We start from the raw sequence: 24308 nt of genomic DNA on the forward strand, positions 1-24308 counted from the left end.
AAGCCAGCACGGATTCTGCAAGGGAAGGTCGTGCCTAACAAACCTTCTGTACTTCTTTGAGGGAATAAGCAGTCGGATGGACAATGGGGAGCCCATAGACATCATTTACCTCGACTTTCAAAAGGCTTTTGACAAGGTGCCACATGAAAGGCTACTTAAGAAACTGTGGAACCACGGGGTGGGAGGGGATGTGCACAGATGGATCAAGTACTGGCTGTCGGGTAGACTGCAGAGGGTTGGAGTAAAGGGTCAATATTCTGACTGGCGGGGAGTCACGAGCGGTGTGCCACAGGGATCGGTGCTGGGGCCTTTACTCTTTAACATATTCATCAATGACCTGGAAAAGGAGGAAAAGTGTGAGGTTATAAAATTCGCAGACGATACCAAACTGCGCGGCAGAGTTAGGACCAGGGAGGAGTGTGAGGACCTACAAAGGGACCTGGACAAGCTGGAAGACTGGGCAAACAAATGGCAAATGCGCTTCAACGTGGACAAATGCAAGGTCATGCATATAGGGAAAAAAAACCCGTTGTTCAGCTACAAATTAGGGGGGGTATTGTTGGGAGACAGCAGACTCGAGAGAGACTTGGGTGTGCTGGTGGATGCATCACTGAAGCCATCTGCACAGTGCGCAGCAGCCTCGAAAAAAGCCAACAGAATGCTGGGCATCATAAAGAGGGGCATAGCAACCAGAACACGGGAAGTCATCATGCCATTGTATCGAGCGATGGTGCGTCCACATCTGGAATACTGCGTTCAGTATTGGTCGCCGCACCTCAAGAAGGACATGGCGGTACTTGAGAGAGTCCAAAGGAGAGCAACGAAAATGGTAAAAGGGCTGGAACACTGCTCATACGCCGAGAGGCTGGATAGGCTGGGGCTCTTCTCTCTGGAGAAAAGGAGACTCAGGGGAGATATGATAGAGACCTTCAAGATCATGAGGGGCATAGAGAGGGTGGATAGGGACAGATTCTTCAGACTGAAGGGGACAGCAAATATGAGGGGGCATTCTGAGAAACTGAAGGGAGACAGGTTCAAAACAAATGCAAGGAAGTTTTTTTTCACCCAAAGGGTCGTGGACACTTGGAATGCGCTACCGGAGGAAGTGATCAGGCAGAGTACGGTACAGGGATTCAAGCAGGGATTGGATGGATTCCTGAGGGATAGAGGGATCGTGGGATACTGAGGGAGGAGATGGAATGTAACACGGGTGTAGGAAGTTAACCAGGAAATGAGTAAACCAACCTGGTCGTGCTTGTGTAGACCGGAGGGCTAGGAATTCGATAGGAAGGCAGGACTTAAATGGGAAACCAAGGTGGCAGGGGAGCCCCTTCTGATGATTCAGACAGGTCTTGACCTGTTTTTGGGCCACCACGGGAGCGGACTGCTGGGCAGGATGGACCTGTGGTCTGACCCGACAGAGGCACTGCTTATGTTCTTATGTTCTTATATCGGTAACAAAAATATCATGTACGAATACAGGATGTCCAGGGCACTACTTGGAGAGACCTCCCAGGAAAGGGACTTGGGAGTTCTCATTGACAAGTCAATGAAGCCGTCCACACAATGTATAGCGGCGCCGAAAAGGATGAACAGAATGCTAGGAATGATAAAGAAGAGGATCACGAACAGAGCGGAGAAGGTTATCAGGCCACTGTACCGAGCCATGGTGCACCCTTACCTGGAATACTGCATACAGCACTGGTCGCCATACATGAAGAAGGGCATGATACTACTGGAAAGAGTCCAAAGAAGAGCGACTAAGATGGTTAAAGGGTTGGAGGAGCTGCCATACAGCGAAAGATTAGAGAAACTGGGCCTCTTGTCCCTTGAACAGAGGAGATTGAGAGGGGACATGATCGAAACATTCAAGGTACTGAAGGGGATAGACTTAGTAGATAAGGTAGGGAGAACAAGATGGCACTCTCTAGAATTGAAAAGGGATAGATTCCGAACCAATGTAAGGAAGTTCTTCTTCATCCAGAGAGTGGTAGAAAACTGGAACGCTCTTCCGGAGTCTGTCATAGGGGAAAACACCCTCCATGGATTCAAGACAAAGTTAGACAAGTTCCTGGTGAACAAGAGTGTACGCTGGTAGGGCTAATCTCAGTTAGGGAGCTGGTCCTTGACTAGAGGGCCACTGCGTGAGTGGACTGCTGGGCATGATGGACCACAAGTCTGACCCAGCAGCGGCAATTCTTATGTTCTTATGAGTCTACAGGAGAGAACATGCGGGAAAAGAAAAATAAGTTAGAATCACTATGGGTCAAAATTCCAGGAACAAATGGAATGAAAATGAAGATCAGCATCTACTACTGACCCCCAGGGTAGTCCGAAGAAATTGAAAGAGAAATGATGGACGAGATTAAATGCAACTGCAAGGGAGGCGATGCAGTTATCGTGGGTGACTTCAATTATCTAGGGATAGACTGAAACTAAGGCACCTCTGGCTATGGTAGGGAGACCAAGTTACTGGATGCTGTAGGCCAGGGGTGTCAAAGTCCCTCCTCGAGGGCCGCAATCCAGTCGGGTTTTCAGGATTTCCCCAATGAATATGCATGAGATCTATGTGCATGCACTGCTTTCAATGCATATTCATTGGGGAAATTCTGAAAACCCGACTGGATTGCGGCCCTCGAGGACCGACTTCGACACCTGTGCTGTAGGCGATTGGTTCCTGGAACGACTTGTCAAGGAAAATACGAGACGAAATGCAATTCTGGACTTAATTCTAAATGGACTATGAGGACCAGCACAAGGTGTAGAAGTAGTAGGGACGCTGGGAAGCAGTGATCACAATATGATCCACTTCAACCTGGACACGGGGGCGAAACACCGATCCAGAACGACAGCCATGGCACTGAACTTCAAAAAGGGAATTACAAAGGGATGAGACTCATGCTGGGGAAGAAGATTAAGAAGAGGATAACCACTGTAAAAATGCTAGAGCAGGGATCTCAAAGTCCCTCCTTGAGGGCCGCAATCCAGTCGGGTTTTCAGGATTTCCCCAATGAATATGCATTGAAAGCAGTGCATGCACATAGATCTCTTGTATATTCATTAGGGAAATCCTGAAAACCCGTCTGGATTGCGGCCCTCAAGGAGGGACTTTGAGACCCCTGTGCTAGAGCAAGCGTTGCCCCTTTTTAAGGACACAGTCACCGAGGCACAAAATCTTTATATAACGCGTATCAACAAGAGATCCAAGAAGAAAAAGAACAAGGAACGGGAGTGGCTCAATGTAGCGGTGAAGGAAGCAATCAGGGGTAAGACGACTTCATTTAAGGAATGTAAAAGGTCAAAAACAGACAAAAACTGGAAAAAGCACAAACAACATCATAGCTGAGTGGGTGGTAAGAGGGGCCAAAAGAGACTATGAGGAAAAAATAGCTAAGGAGGCAAAAAACTTCAAGCCGTTCTTTCGATATATTAAGGGGAAACAACCCACGAAGGAAGCAATGGGGTTATTGGATGACCATGGAATAAAGGGAGTGCTAAAGGAAGACAAAGCCATCGCCGACAAACTGAACACATTTTTGCGTCTGTATTTACCAAAGAGGATATATACAACATACAGGAAGCCGACAGGCTATACGCAGGAAATGAAGATGGGAAACTGTCAGGCTTGACAGTCTGTCTAAAAGAGGTATGCAGGCAGATTGATAGGCTTAAAAATGATAAATCCCCGGGACCGGATGGCATCCATCCGAGGGTAATTAAGGAACTGAAATGGGCTATAGCTGAACTGCTTCAATTAATAGCCAATCTGTCGATCAAATCGGGAAGGATTCCAGAAGACTGGAAGGTGGCGAGGGTTCGAGGGGAGATCCAGGAAACTATAGACTGGCGAGTCTGACCTTGGTATCGGGAAAGATGGTAGAGGTGCTGATAACGGACCGCATCATTGAGCACCTTGACAAGACACAATCTGATGAGGACCAGCCAGCATGGCTTCAGCAAAGGAAGATCTTGCTTGACGAACTTGCTGCACTTCTTTGAGGGAGTAAAAACGCAGATAGACAAGGGTGACCCATTCGTCATTGTATATCTGGATTTGCAGAAGGCATTTGACAAGGTTCCACATGAACGACTACTTCTAAAAACTCGAGCCATGGAATCGAGGGTGAAATACTCACATGGATTAAAAACTGGCTGGCGGATAGAAAACAGAGAGTGAGGGTAAATGGACAATACTCGGACTGGAAAAGCATCATAAGTGGAGTGCCGCAGGGTTCGGTGCTTGGATCCGTGTTCTACAACATATTTCTAAATGACTTGGAAATTGATACGACGAGTGAGGTGATTAAATTTGCAGACAATGCAAAGTTATTCAGAGTAGTGAAGACGCAGGAGGACTGCGAAGACCTGCAAGGTGACATAAACATGCTCGAGAAATGGGCCGCAACATGGCAAATGAGGTTTAACGTGGATAAGTATAAGGTGATGCATGTCGGTAACAAAAATCTTATACACGAATACAGGATGTCTGGTGCGATATTTGGAGAGACCCCCCAGGAAAGAGACTTGGATATACTGGTCGACAAGTCGTGAAGCTGTCCGCGCAATGCGTGGCTGCGGTGAAAAGGGAGAACAGAATGCAAGGAATGATTAAGAAGGGGATCACAAACAGATCGGAGGTGGTTATCATGCCTCTGTACCGGGCCATGGTACGCTCTCACCTGGAATACTGCGTCCAGCACTGGTCGACATACATGACGAAGGACACAGTGCTACTCGAAAGGGTCCAGAGAAGAGCAACTAGAATGGTTATGAGGCTTGGAGGAGTTGCCATACAGTGAGAGATTAGAGAAACTGGCCTTCTTCTCCCTTGAAAAGAGGAGATTGAGAGGGGGCATGATCGAAACATTCAAGATAATGAAGGGAATAGACTTAGTAAATAAAAGACAGGTTGTTCACCCTCTCCCAGCAGCAATTCTTATGTTCTTATGCTCCCTGAGCCTCGATCTGAAGTGCAGGCTGTTCAGAGGGAAGCAGACTTTTCCCAGGAAGCAGACTTTTCTAAAGGCCTGCAATCTCCTGCAGTCAGTGCTGTCCCCACTGGGAACCTGTGCAGCATGAGGGCGAAAACCACAAATGAGAAATCTGAATTTTAAAGAAAATAAACACAAGCAGTGCTGTGGAGTCTGAGACAATTTTGGGTACCTAGAGTCAGGGCCGGATTAAAGGATAGGCCCATTAGGCATGTGCCTAGGGCCCGAAAATATCAAGGGGGCCCAGGGCTGGTGTTGGGGGGGAAGCAAACAGGGCAGCGGGGCCCCAACTGCCTGAAGGTCAGCTTTCCTTCCTACTGTCTCTCCCGCAATGCAAGGAAAGTTAACTCAAGTCAAGGGGCTCTAACTGCGCATGGCAGCTTCCCTTCTTCGAAACGGAAAATTATGTCCTGTTTCGGAGGTGAAGGGAAGGCGGCGCGAGCAGTGTTAGAGTGAACGGGGGGCTAACATTGCACGCGCCACCCTCCCTTCACCTCCAAAACAGGACGTAACTATTTCGAAGAAGGGAAGCTGCCATGCGCAGTTAGAACCCCGCGACTTGAGTTAACTTTCCTTTCATTGCGGGAGACAGTAGGAAGAAGCTGACCCCCTGCCCTGTTTGATTCTCCCCTAATGCCAGCCCTGGGCTCCCCTGAACCCAGGGAGACTCAACACTGCGCACCAGCTTCCTTTTTCCTCCGAAACAGGAAGTTACATCATTCCTGTTTCGGAGGAGAAGGCAAACCTGCACACGCAGTTTAGAGCCCCACAGCCTGGATTCAGTTTCTTATTGGTGAGAGGGCAGCGAGGGAAGCTGACCTTACCAGGCAGGCAGTCGAGGGGAGGGGGGAATGCTGATGCAGTCAGGGGGATGCTGATGCACCCAATGGGGGGGAAAGGGGAAAGAGAAATGCTTATGCACCCAATGGGGGCAGGGTGGGGAAAGAAAAGCTGGGGGTGGGGGGGCGAAATGCTAATGCACCCAATTGGGGAGAGCGAAGGAAGGAGGGAGAAGGAAGACCTGGAAAAGGAGAGGACAAGAAAGAGAGATGCCAAGACCATGGACGGGAGGGGAAGGAAAGGAGATACCAGACCATGGAGGGAGAAGGAAGGGAAGGAGACAGGTGCTAGACCAGAGGCAAGGAAGGAGGGAGGGAAAGGAAAGAGAGAAAATGCCAGATAATGGAGGGGGAGGGAAAGATAGAAGGGAAGGAGAGCAAAAAGATGTGAGGGCATGGGGGTAGGGAAGGGAAACTAAGGAGACAAATGCCAGACCAGAGGGAAAGGAAGGAAAGGAGATGCCAGAGCATGAAGGGGGAGATAGAAAGAAGAGAAGAAAAGGAGAGTGGTGTCAGGCCATGGGGTTGAGTGAGAAGGAAGGAAAGGATAAGAAAGAGATGCCAGAGCATAGGTGAAGAGGTGGAGACAGAAAAATGGAGGGGGGATGAAGCTGAAATGAATCATGTACAAAGGAGAAGGGGCACAGGACAGACAGTTTATTGAAGGGATATAGAAAGAGGGAAGATGCCATATGGAAAAGAGAGAGCGGGTGGACACTGGATGGAAAGGGCAGAGAGGACAGTGGATGGAAGAGGCGACACAGGGTGAACAGTATATGGAAGGGGTAGAGAGAGTGGGACAGACACTGAATATAAGTGTGGGGGAGTGGGCAGACATTGAATGGAAGGCGGGTGAGGGGAACTGATACTGGAAGAAAGTGGGGAGGAGAAAGAAAAAAGGGCACATGCTGGATTGGGGGAAGAAGATAGAATTAGATACTGGAAGGGGTGAGGAAAAGGTGGCAAGGTAGACACAATGAAAGGGAAATTGAGGATTGAATAGTAAGAAATAATTTAGACAGCGGCAGAAAATAAATTGAGAAGGAAGAACAGGGAAGAATAGGAGGAAAGGAGTGGAGACAGATACCAGACCTGTGAGGAGGAGGAAAGGTGGAAGGGAAATCTGAGAGGAGGAGAGAGAGATGCTAAAATCTGCTGGGAGGGAAGGAGGGAGAGATGGTAGGGAAGACAAATGCCATCATGGGGGGAGCGGAGAGAATTAGATGGATGCCACACCAATGGGGGGGAGGGAGAGATGGAAGGGAGAGGCAGACAGTTTCTGGAAGAGGCATAAAAAGAAAGCAGATGCCATATGTTAGAGGCAGAGAGAGGGCAGACAGTGGATGGAAGGAAGAGAATGACGAGAAGACGAGGAAAGCAGAAACCAGACAACAAAGGTAAAAAATATTCTATTTTATTTATTCTTGCTGTAGGATAAAGTATTATTGTAGTTGCGTTGATAATTGTTTAGTAATAGAAAATGGAAATAAGGTGAACCTGTTTATTGGACTAATTTTAATACATATTTTACTAATTCAGAGACCATAATTCCTTTCCTCAGGTCAGGACGGGATACTGTAACAGCAGTATAGTTTACTGATCTGAAGAAAGAGGTTTTAACCTCTGAAAGCTAAGTAAGAAAAGTATTAGTCCAATAAAATGATGACCACTGCATTTTCTTTCTGTTATACCCCATGCCTCCTACCCAAATGTAAAATATAAATTGGTGGGCTTCCCAAAGCTCTGCCAGCTGAAGATCTCTTCCTCTAGGAAGGAAGGGGAGTTTTGTTCAGAGATGTTTGGAGGTTGCATAGAAGAAAAACTGTACACTGGCACTGGTATGGTAATCTTTATTTGTTTTGAATTTTAAAATAAAAGAAATAAAGTGGAAATAAAGAAGTAAATACATGGGGGCGGAGCATGGTGGGGCGTGGCGTGGCATAGTGGGTCCCTACCCACTATGCATGGGGCATGGTGTGGTGGGGCGGGGCAGGGGGCTTAGTGTATTTGCGTGCCTAGGGGCCCTTGACGAATTAATCCTGCCCTGCCTAGAGTCGGAGTCATGGGTACCAGAAACTGAGGAGTCAGAGTACAAGGATTTATCTACCGACTCCACAGCCCTGAGCAAGAGCAGAAAAGACAAGTTCCTACAGCCTGGCTTGTAGGAAAGAAACTGGTTCTTGAGGTGGCAGTTCTGAGGTGAAAGGGGTGGAGCTTAAATCTCTGGAATATGAGGCTTCCTAAAAGTCCTGGTGGGTAGAGGGAAATAACACACTAGTTCCAGAATAAAGCAGGATTATGCAAGAACATAAATTATGACATCCATGAAAACTCCTTTGAAACTACAATCCCTATATTTTCCAAGTTTAAAGTTGCTAATGCTCTATTTTAAATTAAGTTATATCTATTAGAACAAACTTAACCATTGAGATAATTCTACTTGAAAAAAAAAGTTTGAGATGAATATTAATCTATTATAGAAGCTTCCTCAGAAATGCTTACCCTTTTTTTTTTTTTTTGGAGGAGGGGGGGGATAGTGGTGCTTATTTTTCTGAAACCCTATTCTATTCTAGCCCATTTTAAAATCTATTCCCCAAATTCTATAATTGGTGCCTAAGGTTAGGTACACAATTGTTTGCCCACTTATAAAATAGCATGACATAAGTAGCCAATTGAAGCTAAACTGGCACTTAATTGGAGACAAGTACCAATAATTAATGTTATCAATCATTAATTGAAACAAATTAGCAAGGGCATACATAACTGACTTACACCCATATTCTGTACAGAGACCACTGATTCTATAGCACATTAGTGCAAAAGGGGAATTAATGTGGGAGGGCATGGGCATGTTAGGGGCATTCCAACAATTCCTGCATATACTTAATAGTATAGCTGCTTTTACTAGTTCAACTGCTGGATTTAGGTGCCAGCATTTATACTTGCCACAGACATGCCTAAAGCCTGGCATGTAAATCTGATGAGGACCAAATCTGTAGAACAGATATTGTAGAACAGATTTGGCATCCAACTCTGCATTTATAAAATATTAGCTTAATGCCCAGTTTTTCAGTATCTAACTTTTAAAGACTTTTATAGAATTGCCTCCTATTTATCTTTTCACTCAGTTCTGCCTCTTCCATGCCAAATTTGGCTCCCTTCCATTAACTTTTTACACTATTATTTTGTCCCCAAATAGAATGACTCTTTATGTGTAATTTTTTTCCTGCAACTGTTGGCTGGAATGGAAATTAAAAAGGAAGACATTTATAGAACAAAGGGTCTCCTCCTTTGAGTTTTCAGTTAATCAGAAATGCCCTTCATAGGGTTACATGAGCCTTCATTCTCAATGACTTATACAGACAATTTTATCAATTTTCACATCTTCTCTATCCTTTTTGCAAAAATCCAGTGTTTCTCTCTACTCCAGCTTTGGCTCCTAGGAGTCATAGTGGTCCATGCAATAACTGGAAATCCTGTTTCATCTATTAATTTTGTCTCTGCAGTATCTTTGATCCAAGCTGACCCAAGTAGCACTTTTAGGGCTTAAGAACAGAAACCAAACACACATTTATATACACACATAGAAATGTTTATACATATGTTTTTAATGTGCCCTTTGAATTATATATTTGCACTTTTTAGTTTTGTTTTAAACATAGCTATGAAGTGAGTGAGACAATACATATGTGATTTTTCAGTTTTAGGGGCCACAGGTAACTATTGTTATCTTGGGGGCTCTTTTACTAAAAAGAGATTAGGTTCTTACCTTGCTAATATCTTTTCTAGTAGACAGATGTGTCATTCTGGACAGGCTGGTAATATCCCCATACTTTTGAATCCCTCCTCCATCACTAGAGGTCTATGCTGCCCCCTACAGTTTGAACCAAAGCAGGCAATAGCCTCTTATAAAACCATATGGTTCTATAAGAGGGAAACTCCCTAAACTACAACTCTATTCTGCTCTGAAATCACAACAAACATGTTAAACATTGCCATAGAAAAATCAAAACAAACATGCCAAACAAAAACCTTTATGGAGCTCAAATACCCCAATGTGTTACAGCAGTAGAAAATTCTTCATACCCTTAAGGTCTGACTGACATCCAAATTTCAGTTTTGGTCTTGAACTTTCTGATTGAGATAGTAGGCAAGTTCAGGAGATAACTGACAGGGCAGGACTCCAGAATGACACACCTATCTACTAGAAAATATATTAGCAAAGTAAAGAACCTAACTTCTTTTTCAAGTGCAATAGGTGTGTCATTCTAGATGGACAGAACATACAAATGCAGTCCCAGAAATCTAGGGTGGGACCACTGTGCTAGCTCGTAACACCAAAAGGTGGAGTGTGCCCTTGCCACTACATCCACTCTGTAAAACTTGGAAAATGTTATGTATGTTGGACCAAGTCGCTGCCCTCCAATCTCCTCGGGGGAGTCTGCCCAAGCTTCTGCCCACAAAGAAGCCACACTTCTGGTCGAATATGCCTTTATGAAGACTGTTAATTGTTTTCCACATGCAATGCATGCTGACGAAATAGCCCTACAGATCCATCTAGAAATCGTGGCCTTGGAAGCCGGCGCAGAGCGTCTAGACTAGTGAGCACAAAAAAATGGCCAGAGAGCTTGAATTTGTTGGTGACTAGAGAATGACACGGGGAAAAATTCTGTCCCTGTCACTGCCCCGTCCCCGGACCACCATCCCCTTCACCACCCCATCCCCATCTCTGCCATCCCCTTCACCGCCCCATCACCGCAGCATCCATACAAGCCTCAGTACTGCAATATTTAGCTTATTCCTTCCTTATAAATCAAAGATCTGGCTGCTGAACTAGAGAAAGATGTTCAGCTGGCAGGGCTTTGTTTATAAATTTTTATCAACACAACTAATATAATACTTTATAAATGGAAATTTTTTTTTTACCCTTTGTTGTCTGGTTTCTGCTTTCCTCATCTTCTCTTTCAGTTCCTTCCATCCACTGTCTGTCTTCTCTCAGCGTCTTCCATTTGCTCTGTTACTGTGCCTCTCCCTTAACCCCCCTCCCCCAATTGGTCTGGCACCCATCTTCTTCCCTCCGTCCCCCCATAGTCTGGCATCTTTGTCTTATCCCCACTCTGTCTTCCCCATTTCCCTTCCAGCGTCTTCTGCCCGCTCTTGTCTTCCCCATTTCCCTTCCAATGTCTTCTGCCCGCTCTTATCTTCCCCATTTCCCTTCCAGCATCTTCTACCCGTTCATGTCTTCCCCATTTCCCTTCCAGCGCCTTATCCCCACCCTTCCCTCTCGCCACCTCACCACCCTTCAGCACCCCCTTGCACGGCCCGAGAATCCCCCTCCCTTCTGCCCACACACAAGCGACTGCAGGCAGGCAGGCAGGCTCAGCCAGCTTGAGCAACTTACTTTACTAACATGCCGCAAAGGTAAGGGGGAGGGAGGGAGATAGATTCGGTAGGTAGGAAGGAGGGAGGGGGCCGCGCATGATTCGCTGACCGCACGCGTTCCCTCCCTTTACTGCGGGAACAAGGCCATTCACCACTCTACGGGGCGGTGGATGGCCTTGTCTCCGTGCCCGCAGTGAGCACTCCCCCCCCCCTGTTTCGGAGGGTTATCCTCGACTAACCGTGGGTAACAGCCACCATGTCATTCTCTATTGGTGACCTCAAGAAATCTTAAAAGCACTCTTTTTACGATTAACTTTTTCAGAATCCCTGGTCCTTTTTCTTAGAACCTGTAGACTGGAATGTTGGCAATCTGACTTCTTGATTGACATGGAAAGCCTAAACAACCTTTGGCAAAAAAAGATGAAACAGTACGTAAAAAAAACCAGCCTCTGTGAATTTGAGGAAAGACTCTCTGCAAGAAATAGCCTGTAGCTCCGAGAATCTTCTCACTGAGGTAATAACCACCAGAAAAAAACATTTAGCATCAGATCCATCAGATACTTTCTTCAGTGGCTCATATGGAGCTTGACTGAGGCCTTTGAAAACCACATTATGGTTCTATGAAGGAAACGGGTGTTTTACCTGTGGTCTGAGTAAAGTGCCCCCCCCCCTCCCTCTTTAGCAATCTGGCTATGTCCGAATTAGAAGCCAACAAAGCATTACGCTTTCAAGCTTTAAAAAAAAAAAAAGAGAGTCCCGCCACGGTAAGCCTCTTCTCAAGACCAGCCTGGAAGAAGGATAACACTACCGAGATCAGAGCAGAGAAAGGCTGCACCTTCTCCTTAATCCACCTGTGCTGGAAAGTTCCCCATGCCTTAGCATACGCAGAGATCATCGTAGGCTTTTTTGGCTCTAAGCAGAGTAAAAATGACTATCTCAGAACATTCCTTGCGCGCTAGCACTATATACTCCAGAACCATGCCATAAGAGCAAAGTGTTCTGGATCTTCCATAACCACTGGTCCCTGAGAAAGAAGGTCCAGCTATACTCAAGACTTGCGTCGCTCTGAAAATGCACTAGATCTGCATAGCCAATCTGGAGTCACGAGAATGATTGTTCCCTGATGGCTTGCAATCCTGTGGCATATCAAGCCTATCATGGGCCACGGAGGAAATATGTACAAGAGCTCGCTCTTTGGCAATGGCTGGCCAGAACGTCCAAGACCTGTGCTTCTAAGCTTACTTCTTCAACTGAAGAACTGAGCCATCTTCTATCACCATCAGATCAAACGTTGGGAAACCCTCAATGGCAAATAATGGACTGGAAGGCTGCTGCAGACAGCATCCATTTACCTAGATCTTGAAAAGATTTTGTTCTAGATATTACTGTAGAACAAAATCTTTTCAAGAGAAAGGAAAATGGTAAAACCAGAGGGCATAATTTGAGGCTGAGGGGTGGGAGACTCAAAAGCAATGTAAGCAAATTATTCTTTACAGAGAGGGTGGTGGATGCCTGGAATGCATTTCCGAGAGAGGTGGTGGAGAGGAAAACGGTGATGGAGTTTAAAAAAGCATGGGATGAACACAGAGGATCTAGAATCAGAAAATAATAGTAAATATACTTTAATACCACGCTAATCTCACTTGGTAGAGACATAAACTTGGTTACCTGCGATACCAAAGAATCTACCTTGGGCAGAGCGAACAGCTGCTGACATACCTGTGCCATCAGATACAGCCAAACCATGGATGGCTACTTTAAGGGACCCTTCAAGAGCATCCCAATGCTCTGTAACCAATTCACTGATATCATGATGCCAGGGCAAAGGAGAAGACTGGCCTCTCACTCCACTCATTATAAGACAGGGAGCAGAGGGGACAAGCTGGGAGTCCAAAGTTTAACACCTGCACAGACAGTGATAAGCTCTAACAAGGGTAGTGGGGTCATTCCCTTGATCGAGGGCTACTATATCTACCAAACATGCATTTCCCTGTGATCCTGCACCTCCCGACATGAAGGGCTTACTTTGCGACTTCAGTGAATTGATTCGAATTGATTCGTTGTCCGAGAAAATCGGGCTCACCGATTCAGCGACCCCCACCTCAGTGAGATCTGACATACCTCAGAGGCTTCCTAAAGCAGCAGCAGCGGAGGCACTCTGAACGGCCCTTTTTGCAGCCTTCCCTCCCAGAGACTTCCCTCTGCCACGTCACTGATGATGTCATCAGTGACATGGCAGAGGGAAGCCCTAGCAGGACAGGCCATGAAGCAAGCTGTTCAAAACATTGCCGCTGCTGATTTAGGAGACCTCAGAGGTATGTCAAGCTCATGGTGGTGGTGGGGGGGACAGTGAGGTGCTGCTGAACAAGAGGATGGAGGGAGAGATAGAAAGCTGCTGCACAAGAGAATATGTGGGAGGGGAGGAAAGATGCAGATGCTGCACATGGGGAGAAAGGAGAGAGGATGAATTGGAGTGGAGATGCAGAGAGAAAGGGAGAGATGAAACAAAGAGGTAGAAAGGGATGAGAGGGAGAAATTCTTTATATGGTGAAAGGAAGGGAGACATGCATGTTGAAGAGAGAGGGAGAAATGTTGGATATAGGGTGGAGGAAAGGGAGAGAGTGCACAGGAAGAGAGAAAAATGTTGCACATCATAATGGAGGGGAGGAAGGAAAGATGCTGCATGGAGGGGAATAAAGAGGTCTGATCCAGGGCACAAAGCAGGGAGAGAGACAGAGTTAGTAGACAAAGGGAAAGAAACAAATATTGGATATGGCAGTGGAAAGTAGAAAAAATAATTCTATTTTCTAATTTTATGATTACAATATGTCAGATATGAAATGTGTATCCTGCCAGAGCTGGTGTAGACAGCGAGCGTGAGCTACAACCTAAAAGAGAGAGGAAAAATATTTTTGCTTATTTTGTTTAAACCACAGCTCCAGGTTGGGGTTGAAGAGGGAAAGGGGGTGGGGTGGATGGAAAGACTACAAAATAAACCTACCAGGACGTTTAAAAAAAAAAAAAAAAAGCCAAATTAGATCAAAACATTTTTCCATGAATCAGGCACACTACCTCAAATGGACTGCTCCTTCAACTCTGAATCTTTGGGCTGACAATCAGACCAGTGTCTGACTGTGCTTCGAACCCTCGTGGAACCATAGACACAAAAAGGGGGGGAGGCAAAATGCAACCAACACTCTGAGGAACCCCCACTAAGCCCCCAACAGATGCTGGACAGCCTGCACTCAAGTTCCTGTGACGCAGTTGGTGAGCAATGCTACAAGGGTAACAGACCCTGAGCTCCAAATGCTTCTGCTAGCTGGCCTACCACAGAGGCACTGACCTGTCAGCTGTAGACCTCAGTCTGATTTTCATCCAAGCAGGCAGAGCTGGGCCCTCAACTAGGGGAGCTATGAACACCAAATCTGTCAAAGAAAACATGAAAAAGACCAAAAAGAATAAAGAGATAAACACAGCAGATCAGAAAGACTCCTTCTGGCTCACAATCAGAAGGAAAAACTGAAGGAGGCAGCAGAATTCTCTAGTGAAGGAGGAGGGATTCAAAAGCTGTAGTGCATTCCTTCTGCATGACTTGTAAGCATGTCATAGAAACATAAAATATGACGGCAGAAAAGGGCCTTTGGCCCAACAAGTCTGCCCACTCAAATAACCTCCCCCTAAGTTCTTCTTTGAAGTGAACCCACATGTTGATCCCATTTGTTGGTCCCATTTGTTCTTAACGTCAGTAACGTTATTGGCCTCAACTACCTGAAGTGGAAGATCATTCCAATGGTCAACCACCCTTTCGGTGAAGAAGTACTTCCTAGTGTCACCATGAAATCTCCTGCCCCTGATTTTTAGCAGATGCCCTCTTGTCGCTGTAGGTCCTGTAAGGAAAAAGATGTCTTCTTCCACCTCAATAAGGCAAGTAACATATTTGAACGTCTCTATCATGTCACCCCTCTCTCTTCGTTCCTCGAGAGAGTATAGCTGCAACTTACCTAGATGCTCTTCATATGGGATATCCTTGAGTCCTGAGACCATTCTGGTGGCCAAGAGTTGAACCGATTCTATTCTCAGCACATCCTTCTGATAATGTGGCCTCCAAAATTGTACACAGTATTCCAGATGTGATCTCACCATGGACCTTTATAGCGGCATTACCACTTCGGGCTTTCGGATGACAAAACTTCTCTGGATGCAAACCAGCATTTGTCTAGCCTTGGATGAGGCTTTCTCCACTTGATTGGCTGTCTTCATATCTTCACTAATGATTACTCCCAGGTCCCATTCTGCAACAGTTCTAGTTAAGGTCTCACCATTCACAGTGTAGGTTCTGCATGGGTTTCTGCTACCTAGGTGCATAACTTTACACTTCTTGGCATTAAAATTCAGCTGCCAAATAGTAGACCAGTGCTCCAGTAAAAGTATGTCTTGGGTCATAGTGTCGGGCACGGTACCTCTGCCCACTATATTGCATAATTTAGCATCATCGGCAAATAATGCAATCTTACCCGAAGTCCCTGAGGCAGATCTCGTATGAAGATATTAAATAGGATTGGACCCAGGACCGAGCCCTGCGGTCCATCCAGAATGACACAACTATTGTACTAGAAAGGGCATTAAGCCCTACTAAAGTGAAAACCATGCTATTGCAAAATGTAATAAGTGAGCATCAAAAATTTTTATTCCTTTATTAGAAGTGGCAGTTAATGGGCATAGAAGTGTTAAAAAGTCAGGGTCTTCACATTGGTATATATTAACTGCTAATGCTGAGTTAACACAAGAGCACTTAGTACCTTCTAAATAAGAGGTGGTAAGTGTTCCCACACAAATTTTTTTGCAAATTCCACATGCTAATGGCAAAGTTAGCATTGGGACGGCAAAATAAATGAAATTACAAAGCATCATGCCTAGAATCAAACACCCTTTAGTAAAAGGACCTCTTAGTTTGAAGAAAAGTGATAGCCAGTTGTTAGAAGGGTTTGATGCACTCAGGTACTAAATACAATCTCTAAGCATTGCTTTTTGCTTTTTATTTTTTATCAGTAGTTGACTTGAAACTATATATTTTTCATTTCTTTTAGTTAATCCCTTTGGACGTGAAGATCAATTAACTAATCTGGCAGCCCACTGCTTCGTTTTGTATATACAATTATGCAGACCCAGATCCATTCAACCACTACACCTTGACTAAAGCTGAACAACAGTTGTTCAGCTTTAATTGTTATAATGCAGATTAGTATATATTAGTAGATTAGCAGTTTTAATTGTTATAATGCAGATTAGTATATTTGACATAGTTACTAAGTCATATATACTAATCTGCATTATAACAATTTAGGAGTTACTGCTACTTTTAATCCCAATCTACTGCAGAAAAAACTTCCACAAACACCAATAAATTGCAAATCTGTTAAAACACATAGCACTCATCTTGTGGTACTGATGCTGAAAGGTATACGTACATTATCAAATCCTCCAAGCTTATGCACGAGCCTGAACAATTTAAAAAGGTTCAGATTTCTGTATCCGAGTATAGGTCGTTTGCTAATAGTAGTCCCTAAAAAAGAATATGATGAAAAAGAGATTATGTACTTAACCTGGTAAACTCTTTTACAGGAGATAGGTGGCACGTTCTTGACAAGTGGGTAGTGTCCCCATGGCTGCGTGCCATCTGCAGAAGGAATCCAGTTTGGATTTTTCTCTGTGCCTCTTTTGTACTTCACTGAACTCCTTAGCTCCACCTAACAGTTAATACCCAAGCACCAAGAGCCACCAAACCAACGTGAAGCAAAGACACCCATAACAATCAAGGTCATAAATAACTGTTCTGCTCAAAGAAGTAACATGAGACTATCAGCTGAAACAACCAGCAAACACTTCAAGAGAGTTCAGAAACTACTCCTGCAGAAAAGAGGAACATATATACAGTATACTCCCCAGCCCCCAAGGGTTGACTGGCATCCAAGATACAAATTGGAGATGCATAAACAAATTGATTCAGTAGTCAACCGCAAGAATGTATCACCTATCTAATGGAAAAGAACTTACCAGGGAAAGTACATAAAGCACAGTTACTTACCGTAACAGGTGTTATCCAGGGACAGCAGGCATATATTCTCACATGTGGGTGACGTCATCTACGGAGCCCCAGCGTGGACAGCTTTTCAAGCAAACTTGATTGAAGTTTCAAGTTTGCTACACTGCACCACGCATGTGCATGCCTTCTTGCCCACTAGAGGGCGCATCCCCACCTCGTGGTCCTCAGTTCCATAACCAGCAAAGAAGCCATCCCCGGGGAGGTGGGCGGGTTGTGAGACTATATGCCTGCTGTCCCTGGATAACACCTGTTACGGTAAGTAACTGTGCTTTATCCCAGGACAAGCAGGCATGATATTCTCACATGTGGGTGACCTCCAAGCTAACCAAAAAAGGGTAGGTGGGAGGATGGCAATTTAGGAAAACAGGTTACGTAACACCGACTGGCCAAACCGGCCGTCGCTTCTGGACAGAGTGTCCAGACAGTAGTGGGAGGTGAACGTATGAACCAAAGACCAAGTGGCAGCTTTACATATGTCCTCCACAGGAGTAGACCGGAGGAAAGCAACAGAAGCTGCCATAGCCCTGACCTTATGCCCCGTGACTCGACCATGGAGCGTGAGACCAGCCTGAGCGTAGCAAAAAGAAATACAAGCAGCCAACCAGTTGGACAAGGTGCGCTTGGAAACAGGATGTCCCAACCGATTAGGATCAAAGGACAAAAACAATTGAGGAACCTTCCGATGAGACTTGGTACGTTGGAGATAAAAGGCCAACGCCCTCTTACAGTCAAGCGTGTGAAGCGCCGCCTCACCAGGATGAGAGTGGGGCTTCGGGAAGAACACCGGAAGAACAATGGACTGATTGAGGTGGAAATCAGACACAATCTTAGGTAAAAATTTAGGATGGGTGCGAAGAACCACCTTGTCATGATGAAACACAGTAAAAGGTGGATCCGCAACCAAAGCCTGCAGCTCACTAATCTGACGAGCGGATGTAAGCGCAAGCAAAAAGACCACCTTTCAAGTGAAAAACTTAAGATGAGATTTGTCGATAGGCTCAAAAGGAGGCTTCATCAGTTGAGCTAATACCACATTAAGATCCCAAACTACAGGAGGAGGTTTCAGAGGAGTATGAACATTCACGAGACCCCTCATGAAACGAGTTACCAGAGGATGAAGAGAAAGCGACCGACCCTCGATATGCCGATGGAACGCCGCAATGGCACTGAGATGCACCCGAATGGAAGTCGTCTTCAGCCCAGACTTAGACAGATGCAACAAATATTCCAGCACCGAAGACACTGGAACCGAACTCGGGTCCAGATGGTTCAAGGAGCACCAAGATGAAAATCTGGTCCACTTCTGGGAATAACAAAGCCTAGTCGAGACCTTGTGCAAGGCTTCTAAAATCTCCCTCACTGACTGAGAAACAAGAACTGAAGTCAAGGGGAAAGGAACCAAGCGGTCAGATGTAACGACTGAAGATTGGGATGCAACAGCGAACCCCGACTCTGAGACAGCAGAGAGGGAAAAACAGGTAGAAGCAGAGGTTCCCTTACACTGAGTTGAAGGAGCAGGGAGAACCAGTGCTGTCTTGGCCAACGAGGTGCAATGAGAATCATAGTGGCCCTGGTCAATTTGAGATGTACCAACGTTCTCAAAATCAGAGGAAAAGGAGGGAACGCATAAAGGAACCTCCCCTCCCAGTCAAGAAGGAAGGCATCGGCCTCGAGACGGTCCCGGGAGTACATCCGAGAACAATAAAGGGGCAGTTTGCGAGTCTCCGGGGAGGCAAACAGATCCACCTGAGGAATCCCCCAGCGGCCGAAGACCTCGCGTAGAACCCGGGAGTTCAGCGACCACTCGTGCGGCTGGAGAAGACGACTGAGTTTGTCTGCCAGACAGTTCCTCTCTCCCTGAATGTAAACCGCACGCAGGAATATGTTCTGGGAAACCGCCCATTCCCAAAGGCGCAGGGCTTCCCGGCATGGAGTCCAAGAGCCCGTTCCGCCCTGTTTGTTTACATAATACATTGCCACCTGGTTGTCCGTCCGCACGAGGACTACCTGATCGTGTAGCAAGTGGCAGAACGCTCGAGCCGCCAGGAAAATGGCCCGAAGCTCCAACACATTGATGTGACAAAGACGGTCCTCTGCCGACCATAGACCCTGAGTCCGCAGACCGTCGAGATGAGCCCCCCACGTGTACTCCGAGGAGTCCGTGGTCAGGACCTTGCGATGCGGAGGAACGAGAAAGAGCAAACCCCCGGAAAGATTGGAAGAGTTGGTCCACCAACAGAGCGAGCGTCTCAAAGAAGGAGTCACCGTTATTGGACGAGAGACTGGGTCGCGATCCTGACACCACTGCGAGGCCAAGGTCCACTGAGGAAGCCTCAGATGCAAGCGGGCAAACGGAGTAACATGGACCGTCGATGCCATGTGGCCCAGAAGAACCATCATGCGCTGAGCCGATACTACAGGCATCCGCGAGACCTGACGACTCAATCGAAGTAGGGCCTCCAACCGAGGAGGGGGGAGGAACGAACGAAGGCGAACCGTGTCCAGCACGGCTCCAATAAACTGAAGGGATTGAGTCGGGCACAATTGAGACTTGGGAAAGTTCACTTCGAACCCCAGACGTTGAAGGAAGATGATAGTCTGTTGGGTCCCTGAGATAACCCCCTCCCTGGTCGACGCTTTGATCAGCCAATCGTCCAGGTAGGGAAAGACCTGCAGCCCCCGAGATCTCAGGGCTGCAGCGACCACCACCATACACTTCGTGAAGACTCGAGGGGACGAAGCCAGTCCGAAGGGGAGGACCCGGTATTGAAGGTGCAACTCTCCCACTTGAAACCGTAAGAATTTCCGGAAGGCTGGATGCACCGGAACATGGGTATAGGCTTCCTTCAAGTCTAGGGAGCACATCCAATCCCCTTCCTCCAAAAGAGGATACAACACCGGAAGCGACAACATACGGAACTTCTCCCGGACTAGGAACTTGTTGAGCTTCCAGAGGTCCAAAATGGGGCGTAAGTCCCCTGTCTTCTTTGGGACCAAAAAGAAACAGGAGTAAAACCCCCGCCCCCGTTGGTCGGAGGGTACCGGTTCCACCGCCCAAAGGCTCAACAAGGCTCTCGCTTCTGTGAGAAGAAGAGGAAGTTGATTTTGGCTGAACGGGTAGGCAGCCGGCGGATGTTACGGCGGCGTGGTTAAGAAATTGAGCGAGTAGCCCTCGGAGATAATCCGGAGCACCCAAGCATCTGATGTGATCCCGGTCCAGGCCGCAGAAAAGGCTCGGAGTCGACCCCCTATAGGAAGGGGGTTCGGCGAGAGCGCGGAGGGGGCCCGTCCCCATCCGCACATCCCGTCAAAAGGACAGCGCCGGCTTGGGCGTCCCCTGCGCCTGAGGTTTTTGTTGGCCTCCCCTACCCTGCTGCGGTGGGCGGCGGGGCGGAGGCCTAGAGAAGGCCGGCGTTGACTTCTGGGGGTATCGCCGCGGGGGGGGCCGAAAAGGCTTCTGCGGCGGAGCCCGAGGTTTCGGACGGACCAAGGAGGCAAGAGAGCGCTCCTGTTCCGACAGTCGTTTGGTCGCCGCCTCCAGGGACTCATCAAATAATTCAGAGCCAACACAGGGTAGATTGGCCAAACGTTCCTGCAAGTTCGGGTCCATATCCAGGGTACGTAGCCAAGCCAGTCGGCGCATCGCCACGGCAAAGGCCCTGGCGGCCAGTTCAAATGCGTCGTAGACAGTGTGAAACAGGTATAGACGCAGCTGAGATAAATTAGACATGAACGTGGCAAAACCCTCCTTGTGGGAATCCGGCATAACCCCTTGATAACGGGGCAAGTCTTTGACCATGCCTCGAAGATAAGAGGAGAATGTAAAGGCATAATTAAGGACCCTGGTCGCCATCAATGAGTTGGAATAGAGGCGACGACCAAACTTGTCCAGAGTCCGACCCTCCCGTCCGGGCGGGACCGCCACCGAGACCTTAGCGGGCTGCGACTTCTTCAGCGCCGACTCAACAAGCAACGACTGGTGAGACAGTTGTGCTTTCTCGAAACCCTTACATGGTATGGTCCGGTATTTTGACTCCATCTTGGAAGGCACCGCTGTGACTGTAAGAGGGGAGTCCAAATTTCTCAGGAAGGTCTGGTGGAGGACCTTATTGAGAGGCAGACGAGGAGTTTCTCTCTGGGGAGTGGGCAGATCTTGTTCCTCCAAAAACTCCTTCGTATACTGAGACCCCGCAAGCAAGTCCAGGTCCAAGGCCCGCAACATATCCTGTACAAATTTTGTAAAGGAAGAGGGCCTCGCTGGCGGGGAAGGAGTACGCGAGGTCCGAGCCAAAAAAGAGGGGGAGGCCTCGCGGGAATACCGAGGCTCCCTACCAGACCCCGATCCCCAGGAGGCCTTGCCAAGGGACCTCGAAGGGGTCGGGAACCGCCTATGCCCCGAGGAGCCCTTGGGGGAAGTCCCCGGGATATGAGGCATCGAGGTTCTTCCCCTGCGCCTCGGCGAGGAGTCTCTCGAACCCTTTCCCCCAGGGGTGCGGAAGAGCCTCGGATTGTCGAGGCGGAGCTCCGAGACACGCAACGTCTCACCCCCGGTCGGCGAGGAGCAACCGCGTCTCCGAGGGGAAGCGCGAGGGCGCTTAGGTTTCCTCGGTCGACGCCTCGTTCGAGGCCAACCCAAGGGCGAAGAGCCCCGGGAGGACCTCGAGGAAGAGGAGGAAGAGATCCTCCGAACCCGACGCACCTTGTCCCGAGGCCTGACACTCCTCTCAGGCTGGTCAACCGAGGTCGAGGTCGAGGGCAAGGTCGGGGTCGAGGACGGCCGACCCTCGGGGGCCGAAGCCGAAGGCACCGAGACCGGGGCAGCCGAGGCCGGAGCAGTCGAGGCCGAAGCCTGCTGCAGGTGCGCGAGGGCCCCGGACAGCTCCGAGGCAATCAGCGCTCTGAGAAAGTCCTGGAAGACCGGAACCTCCATCATGGTAGGCAGGTCCGGGGCCGAGGAGTGCTCCCTGGAGGGCGACCTCGGTCTCGAGTATTCCCTCGGGGCACTGGGCTTTGCAACTCGGGGCGGGGCAGAGGACGGCCCACCCGCAGTCGAGGAGCCCGAGGATGGCTTTTTCACTGACCCTGGAGTTGAGGAAGGAAGAGGGGACTTACCCGAAGCAGGCTTGGTCGAAGCAGCAGGCTTGGAGGAAGTCGAGGGTCGAGGCGAGGCCGGGGGACCGGAGGCCGAGGTCGAGGCCAGGGCCGAAGCCGAGGCCGACGTCGAGGCCTTCCCCACCGCGGGGTCCGCAGAGAAGAGCTCCGCCATCCGGGCACGGCGTCGGCGGAGAGCTCTGGACTGAAAAATTGAGCACCTATCACAGGAGTCGGTAGGATGCTCAGGACCCAAACACACCAAGCACCACCGGTGAGGATCGGTAATGGAGAGCAACCGATCGCACCGGGTGCACTTTTTAAAGCCCGTCAAAGGACGGGACATGGACACAAAAACCGGCCGGGAACGAACGAGGTCCCGCGGCCGCGGCTACCGGGAGCCCCCGCAGCCGAATCAAATTTCGTTTTTGTTTTTTTTTCGACGAAAACTGAAACAAAAGAAGAAAGAAAAGCAAATTAAGCACAGCGACCGTGAAAAAAACACACAGCCGCGGTGTCAGAAGGCTAAATTCGAAGAGCACAAATTCCACAGGGCTTCTGGCTCCGCGGAAAAAACTGAACTGAGGACCACGAGGTGGGGATGCGACCTCTAGTGGGCAAGAAGGCATACACATGCGTGGTGCAGTGTAGCAAACTTGAAACTTCAATCAAGTTTGCTTGAAAAGCTGTCCGCGCTGGGGCTCCGTAGATGACGTCACCCACATGTGAGAATATCATGCCTGCTTGTCCTGGGATAATCTCTTTTTCCATGCAACAAGTGAGACATTCTAGATAAGAAGGATGTACAAAAGCAGTCCCCAAAAAGCTAGGGTGGGCTTACCACACTGACTCTCAATGACTGAGGACCCAAAGGCTCGCTGCCATATCCACTCTGTAAAACCTGACAAACATGTATAGAGGACACCACATTGCTGCTCTGCAAAGCTCCTCAGGGGGAGACATCTCTAGCTTGGGTCCATCAAAAAAAGACTGCTTGGAGCACTAAGTCCAAGAGGGAAGCATCCCAAAGGGGCTCAAAGGGAGTCTTGGGTAGACTAGTCAGCACCATGTTAAGGTTCCATGAAGGGAATGGCAGTTTAATCGGTGGTCTAATATGAAGAGCCCTTTCAGAAATCTGGTCATGTCAAGATGGGACGCCGAAGACGAATGATGACCCCGGGCTCAAAAACAAGAGAGCCCAGCCACTTGGACTCGAAAGGACACTACAGTGAGGCCTTAATCAAGACCAAACTAGATAAAAGCGAGCACCGTTGAAAATAGAGCAAAATATGCTTACGCATGTTCCCAAGTACACCAATGCTGGAAAGTCTTCCACGCCTTAAAAGCAGATACAGCAGTCAACTTCTTAGACATGAAAAAAGCGCCAAGGACCACATAAGAACAGACCTTGTAGTCTAAAGCTGCGCACTCAAGAGCCATGCCATAAAAGCGATGTGACCCGGGTCCTTCACGGAGACCAGACCTTGCGTAAGTAGCTCAGGAGAGGCACTAAACCAAAGACGCAAGGCCAGCCTGGAGCGACCAGAATGACAAAGCCTGGATGGTTTGCGATCCGCGGAATGACTCAGCCTATCACAGGCCAGGGAAGAAAGGCATACAGGAGGATTCACTGAGGCCCCCACTGCACCAGAGGGTCGAGACCCTCGCTTCTGAGCTTGGACCTTCAACTGAAGAACTGATCTATTTTCTTGTTCTTTGCCTTGAGATCGAAGCAAGGCCAACCCCAGCACTGCAAAATGGCTCAGAACGCCGCCAGGGCCTGCACCCACTTGTCCTAATCCAAGGGCTTTCTGCTAAGGTACTTAATCTGCACAATGTTGACTCCCGCCACATACGCTGCTGAGAGCACCTGCAGATGGACTTCTGGCCACAGAAAGAGAA

The 24308-nt window shown here is 48.0% G+C and overlaps 1 protein-coding gene across 7 annotated transcripts in view; it reads right to left on the reverse strand.

The window, feature by feature from the left end:
- The window catches only part of ARID4B (AT-rich interaction domain 4B), an 852780-nt gene that overhangs the window by 405713 nt on the left and 422759 nt on the right, over positions 1 to 24308 (reverse strand). For 6 of the 7 annotated variants that reach the window (XM_033937320.1, XM_033937319.1, XM_033937317.1 and 3 more), the window contains exon 13: positions 16681 to 16775. The exons of the other annotated variant lie outside the window; for it this stretch is intronic. In XM_033937320.1, the coding sequence (XP_033793211.1) occupies positions 16681 to 16775 (95 nt within the window). The remainder of the gene's footprint in view (positions 1 to 16680; positions 16776 to 24308) is intronic. 7 annotated transcript variants of the gene reach the window in all.

This window comes from Geotrypetes seraphini, chromosome 3 (genome assembly GCF_902459505.1).
Source record: "Geotrypetes seraphini chromosome 3, aGeoSer1.1, whole genome shotgun sequence".
NCBI lineage: Eukaryota > Metazoa > Chordata > Amphibia > Gymnophiona > Dermophiidae > Geotrypetes > Geotrypetes seraphini.